This window comes from Anopheles nili, chromosome 3, assembly GCF_943737925.1.
Source record: "Anopheles nili chromosome 3, idAnoNiliSN_F5_01, whole genome shotgun sequence".
Classification (NCBI taxonomy): Eukaryota; Metazoa; Arthropoda; class Insecta; order Diptera; family Culicidae; genus Anopheles; species Anopheles nili.
In genome coordinates this window covers 72746573-72753409 of record NC_071292.1, presented here as the reverse complement: position 1 = coordinate 72753409, position 6837 = coordinate 72746573, and the positions used below count along the sequence as shown (strand labels likewise).

At 48.0% G+C, this 6837-nt stretch overlaps 1 protein-coding gene across 1 annotated transcript; it reads left to right on the top strand.

Annotated features, from left to right (window-relative positions):
* Positions 1–4664: 4664 nt before the first annotated feature.
* On the top strand, positions 4665–6505 carry LOC128727171 (chitotriosidase-1). The gene is made up of 4 exons (XM_053821047.1): positions 4665–4823; positions 4890–5349; positions 5419–5944; positions 6014–6505. Exons 1-4 carry the CDS (start codon positions 4709–4711, stop codon positions 6419–6421), a joined length of 1509 nt encoding a protein of 502 aa, XP_053677022.1. The 5' UTR covers positions 4665–4708; the 3' UTR covers positions 6422–6505.
* Positions 6506–6837: the final 332 nt, after the last annotated feature.

The following is a 6837-nucleotide window of genomic DNA, read 5'->3' as shown; positions in this document are numbered from 1 at the left end:
GTGCCGGGCATTTGGAATTGGTTTTAAAAGCGTTCACTTTTTGTGGTTTCCTTTCGTCCCTTCGGCATCTCCAAGACGCGTTTGGTTCGTGGTTTTGATTTGGTTTTTTCCCGTTCAGGTCGGATGTTCGCTCAAGCGTGAAGCAAAATGTCCGCGAGGCCCATTTCCGGCCGGTTGGCTGGTTGGTTAGTCATGGGCGAGTTTGATGGCGCCGGGTTGTCATTAGCAGCGTTTAAAGAAAAAAAAATTAGATGACCACAAACACACACACACTCGGTTATGGGTGGTTCGGATTTTAACGAGCAAAACCGGCAAATGCAGATTGGCCCCGCCTGTGGACAGGATCACAAGTGTCATCACATTTTGGCCATTAAAAGGCCGTCCACTTTGGTGGTGAAAAGTGCCCGTTCTTCACGATGGATTCCGTCAGCAAATCGCCTTCGTAGAGCTGACTCAATCCATCCTCCCACAGCGCTAAGGGCCGGTGCGATGGGTTAGAAGGGATGCAGGTTTTTACTTTTCTCGATCACCATTCGAAGTGCTTCGTTCGTAATGGGGACTGTGCTGTTATTTATTAGTTGCCGTAATGGTCGGCGCTGGGTTAAGATCACTTGATGGGGTGACAAAACCTTCGCATAGTCTACTCTCCTTGGAGGGTTACTTGATAAGCCCCTTTTCTTTCTCACCCAACCCATTTCTTTCCTACTTCTAAGATGCTTCAGATCTCCGGTGTTTTGAGCGGCGTAAGATGCCACAGGGAACAATGCGCCACCTTTGCAACAAAATCACTCACCTCAAACATCAGTCATACATCTTCACCAACCACCACCGATGAAAAGGTGGTCCACTTAATCAGGAAAACCCCTTTGGCTGCTCGATGCTGCGCCACCGTTCGTTAGGGAAATCGTGATGAATCAGCGAGAAAGTGCTCTGTAATGTTCCACCCTTTTGGCTTCAAACCGCTCGTCATTATCGTCAGGCGACGGTGTCTGTCACCTGGCCGGTTCTTAGACTGAAGTACTACTGCGGGAGGTAAAAGAAAAAAGACGAGGAGAGCAAAAAAAAACAGTGGTACACACACAAGCCAGTGAACTACCGCAGAGTAGTGCTCTCTTCGCTGCACCACACGCCTGAATGTATGCAAATGTGCAGCGCAAATTATTTCTCAAGTGGCCTTCCTTACTCCGTCCTGGTTGTGCCGGGCAGGAGTGGGAGGGACCTGCGGTGTCCAGCTTCCCTTCGCATGACGTTGATGATGACGGGGAAGATGAACCCTCGGATAGCTGCCCCTAGAGCCTCTAAATGACACTTCCTCTTGACGCCAGGCAGCGCTGGAAACAGCAATTAATTAGTGCACGAGCGTCCTGGTTTATGGTTTGTCTTCGAAGTTTCTCCCTTTTTTGTTCGATTCCTTCTACAGAACAAACTGAGAGAGAGAGAGAGAGAGGGTCGAGGTCGAGAAAGAGAGAGAGTAGGTGAGCTTTTGAGCACCACCATTTGACCGCGGCGACTCCGAGCGTTCTTTTGCAGTTCTGGTGCTGTTTTGCATTTTCTTGCAGGACGCACAGGACCTTTCCGGACGCGACCCAGGATCTGTCGATGGCAAGGGATCAAATTACTTCCGGTCGGGTACGCACGCTACCGGTGGCCGGTACCTTTTCGCTGCTCTAAGCTCGTTCGAGGTTAATTGTAATCGCGCAATCAGCGTAGGGCCAGGTAATGCAATTATTTTATAATGAATCAATGCGCCCGGTGACTCGTCGTGCCGGTGCAGCCCACGTCGTTGGTGTGTGGCTTCTTGTTCTTTTATATTTTTTTTTCTGTGACACTTTTTGTTCGTGTCCAGCCGATAAGGGCTCGCGACCCTCGCACCGGTGCTTGGCGGCGTAATGGGATACCTAAAAAGAATTGTCGCATAAAATAGAATGTTAGAGCACTTGGCACCGTGGAAAGCCAAACACGCCATTAGACACAACCGGACGCACCAATGGGCATCGTTTCCAGACTGGAGCTCTTCAGAAAACCTTCGGGAACATCGCACAATTGCACCAACCGAAACTGGAACACGGTGAACACTGTAGCGTGGAGGATGGATTCATTTATTTAGCATTTAAAAAGATCCCCACGCCAAAGTCGATTTCTACCCGACCTAACCACCAAAAGCACCAAAATCCAATTCCACAGGGTCAAAGCAGCAAGAGGTTAGGTTAGCTCCACACCAAAATGGCCGCTAGTCGGCTAGGGTGGACAGGACGAATTGTTGTTTCATTTTTACGTTTTTTTTCAATTCCTTAGGAGTGCATTTAGCGTAACGAATAAAGCGGAACAGCTAGGCAGAACTGTGTGATATTTAAGAGTATTTACAGAATAATTATAAAGAAGAAGAAAAACCCATTGCATGTAAGGATAGAACAACAAGTGTAACGATAACAGCAAAGCAACGCAATGTGAAGAAATATATTTGTATCGTGCCGTTTCACAGATAGGTATTGAATCGGTGTCTTAAAATGAACGTGTTCTTTTTTTGCTCTTCATTCATTCTAACACATTTGATGCGTTTGAAGGAAAGAAAATACAGCATTCGGGCTGTAAAAGAAAATTCCCTGCCATAAATTGTACCAGGCTAGAAACGAAAATGATCAACCGGAAATGATCAGCCTCAAATGATGAATTTGATTTTTTCTCAACATTCTTCAGTCTTCCAAGCCAAGACCTCATCCCTCCAAGCTCTTGTTGATCCGCTTTCCCAAAAGCTACCCTTCCCGAATATCCTTTTACTCAGAAAACGTCCTTCTCACGCTCCTGCTTGGGGTGAGCATCAATTCGGCAAGCGGATGATATGACCATTACCGACGGCTATCAAGAAAAATCATCTCGACACCTCTCCCAGCGAGTCTACCCTACCCCATCGTTGGATAAGGATAATCAACACGGAACCTGGGGATGAAAACGTGCGTCGGCTATCGTGTGGCAAATTTTCGCCACCTCCTTCTACGTCACTTTCACCGCCCTTTTTTTTTCGTGTCCAAAGCTTGACCAAATCGCCTTCAATCGCACCAACAACGGTCCTCGCACCCACGACTTCATACGGCCGTATCCGTATCTTGATGGAGGTGTTGATGGCGTGATGCCGGCACTCTCGGGCACATATTTTTTAACGAACGGTACCCGAGAACCTGCGTGGGCCATTCGGTTACGCACGATTTTTCTTTCGCAGCGCGTGAATGGCGCGAACGAGCGTCATCGGTCCGTATCTTAGGGCAGACACGTGGCCAAGGACGTACGTCGACATGATGTTGTTGATGAGAAGAAAGGACTCAAACGTCAACATACTCTGGCTAGTTGGTGCAACTGAATGATAGACGAACGGGTGCCAATGATCTCTTATCGGAGAGCCTTCGAAAAGAATACGAGCTTTGTTCTTGCAACTTACATCAGTATTTGCTTCGTTATACAAACTTCTACTTTCGGGGTGGAAAATACCCTTTATGCAGAAGTCATCGATTGCTCAGAATGTCCGGGTGCAAGAACTGACACAAAACGCCACAACCGGCAATTGTTTAATTCCCTAAAGGGCTGCGTCATCCACGAGAGAACCGAGAGTTTCAAGTGGCCGTTCCGCAATAAAATTGGCTACAAATCAAAGCCAACATCGATAACACTGATGCTCGTCTATGGAGCCATTTTTTTTGCCGTGGACATCGAATTGATGAGACTGCAACGAATGCTGCATACAAAAGTGTTTATTCCATCGCAAACATCCTCGGATATCCGTAATAAGCGGCAAAATAAAAACACAACACTTCAACCGGAGCAGCAACGTTAGCCGTTAAAGCAGAATACATTACACTATCGTTCGCTTTGGGAAATGGAGCGTTTTACCGCACGTTACTACGAGCCGATCGTTGGTCACACGGTTGTTGAGATTTGCTTCTTCCCGACACCTTGACTGCTTTAATGCGCGTTACACTTGAGAAAACTTACAATTACAACGCTTCCTGGCCTCGTTAAGCTCCATTTCCCGCTGTGTGAAGAAGGCACGAGCTGGGCTGCACGCTGAATACTTAAGATAATAACGTAACCCAAAGGTCCCCGCCGGTTCTGAGGGCGACGTTTCACGGATCTGCGTGTAACAATTGACTAAAAATCGGTAAATATGCGCGAAACCGTTTGCAACTCGTGCGTTAGGTCAATAAGCGTAGAGAAAGTAGTGCCTTTTTATCGGCCAGCCGCAGTAATTGAGCCGAAAGAACAATGTAGCTCAATGCAAATAAATGACCCTGCAGGTGTTGCTGCACGTTTATGGGAGCGTGTCTGTGATAGGGGTAGGGACAATCTTCGCCTTATTTCTTGTTCACTTCAGTACATTTCTAACCCAACAGGGTCTTTGGACTGGTGAAAAGCCCCCGAGAACGACAAAATAACCGATTCTGATGTCTTCCTTCGACACCTGGGCCTGGAAGGTGTCACCATCCAAACCACTTGACGTTGTGGTGATCGATTCGAACGCCTCCATTATACGCGACCGCAGGGCACTTGACGTGGTCCCAGTCGTATCTGTCGATAACGAAGCTGGGTGGGATTTGCAAAAAAAAAAAAGAATGGCTGGCTATAAAACCAATGCACCGTCTCTCGAACGTGCCACATTTCGCTCGTCGTTGCATCTCGAGACCTAGTGTTAGTGGAAAGCTAAAGTGTGCAGTGCAAAATGGTGAAGAGGACCGTGACGTCTAGCCGCCCGGTACTTCTGCTGGTGCTGCTGCTAATCGCAGTAGGCTTAGCGGATGATACCATGTCAAACAAAGCGAGTGACAGCTCCGAAGGTGACTTAAAAAAGGCAGCCATTTTTGCTGCACGTTGATCTTTAACCCGAGGATCTTCATTCGCAGGCAAGAAGGTAGTGTGCTATGTGGGGACGTGGGCTGTTTACCGACCTGGCCAGGGTCGGTTCGACATCGAACACATCGATCCGCTGCTGTGTACGCATCTCATGTACGGGTTCTTTGGCATCAACGAGGATGCGACGGTGCGTGTGATCGACCCATACCTGGACCTCGAAGAAAACTGGGGTCGTGGACACATCAAACGGTTTGTCGCGCTGAAATCTGTCAACCCGCAGTTGAAGACACTCGCCGCGATCGGTGGCTGGAACGAGGGTTCCAGGAAGTTCTCCAAGATGGCAGCCAGCGCAGAGTTGCGCAAGCGGTTCATTCACGATTGCGTGGCGTTCTGCCAACGACATGGATTCGATGGCATCGACCTGGACTGGGAGTACCCTGCACAACGTGATGGCGATCCGCTGATTGACCGAGAGAACCACGCCCAGCTGGTGGAGGAGATGCGACAAGTGTAAGTGTATTTTTGGGCAGTTGATGACTGACACTCTGTACTGACAGGATCTACAATCCCACATTTCAGGTTCGACCAGTACGGGTTGTTGATGACGGCTGCCGTGGCTTCAGTGGAGTTCTCAGCAGGTGTTTCATACGATATCACGCGGGTCTCGAAGAGCTTCCACTTCCTGAATGTCATGGTGTACGACATGCACGGTGCCTGGGAAAGCTACTGTGGCATCAACGCGCCTCTATACCGTGGACCAGCTGACACGACGGACCAACAGGCGCAGTTGAACGTGAATGCAAGCATCCACTTCTGGCTTGCGAATGGCGCCCCACCTGAGAAGCTGGTATTGGGAATTCCACTGTACGGACGTAGCTTCACACTGGCCAATGCAGCCAACTCGCAGATTGGAGCTGCAGTCGTTGGAGGTGGAACAGCTGGACCATACACACGTGAACCGGGTGTCCTGGGGTACAACGAGTTCTGTGAGAAGTTGCAGACGGAATCTTGGGATCTTCGGTGGAGTGATGAACAGCAGACACCGTACGCTGTGCGAAACAACCAGTGGCTCGGATATGACGACCTGCGATCGGTTCAGTTGAAGGTAAGATCAGATAAGATTGGTAGAGCTGATTGATCCTCTTTATTAACGCTTTTTGGTGGGTCTTTATAGGTGCAGTATTTGCTCGATCTTAAGCTGGGTGGTGCTATGGTGTGGTCTCTGGAGACGGACGATTTCCGTGGAGTGTGCGGTGGTGGGAAATACCCTTTGATGACGGAAATTCGCTCACTCCTGAACGGAGGTACACCGAGCCCAACAACAACAGCTCCTTCGACATCGACATCGACATCGGTCACATCAGAAGGTCCAGGTGTATCGGTCACTACATCGCCACCGTCGGGAGATGGTCCATGTGCAGAAGGTCACATTGGGTTCGTGCCTCATCCCGAGGACTGCAGCCGATACTACATGTGCGTTGGTGTTCAGACGGGCTTTGAGTTCAGTTGCCCGGCCGGGACGTTGTTCGATCCGAACCTAAACGTCTGCAACTGGTCGGACAAGGTGAACTGTGAGCACTGATTCGATGGAGGGGCGCGTTATGGTTAAGATATTTATCTTAAGCAATAAGTTACTACTACTACCATAAATACATTTGCATATCAAACCTGTAAACAACGTTGCAACTGTTACTTTTAGTTCGTTGAATATTTGATTCAAATTTACACAAGCTATGCAGAAAATGTTTTATATCTCTGTTCAAAATTACTCGAAGTAATGATCACTTTAAACATTCTGAGAAAAGGCAAACAATACAAGGATTGAAGCCAAAAAAATATATGGAAAGCGATGAAATAAAGTCAGTGCATTTAACATAATGAGTGATTGATTGAACATCAGCTTTTTATCACTTTTTAATTCAAAATACTGCATTTTTGAGGATTTTTTTTTTGATAAAACCCTGTGCAGATTTTTAAATGCAACCGTGATGTGGTTTA

Coding starts and splice junctions, on each gene's coding strand:
- LOC128727171 (XM_053821047.1), top strand. CDS start 4,709: ATGGTGAAGAGGACCGTGACGTCTAGCCGCCCGGTACTTCTGCTGGTG. Junction 4,824..4,889: donor AGCGAGTGACAGCTCCGAAG/GTGACTTAAAAA, acceptor CTTCATTCGCAG/GCAAGAAGGTAGTGTGCTAT. Junction 5,945..6,013: donor TGCGATCGGTTCAGTTGAAG/GTAAGATCAGAT, acceptor GGGTCTTTATAG/GTGCAGTATTTGCTCGATCT.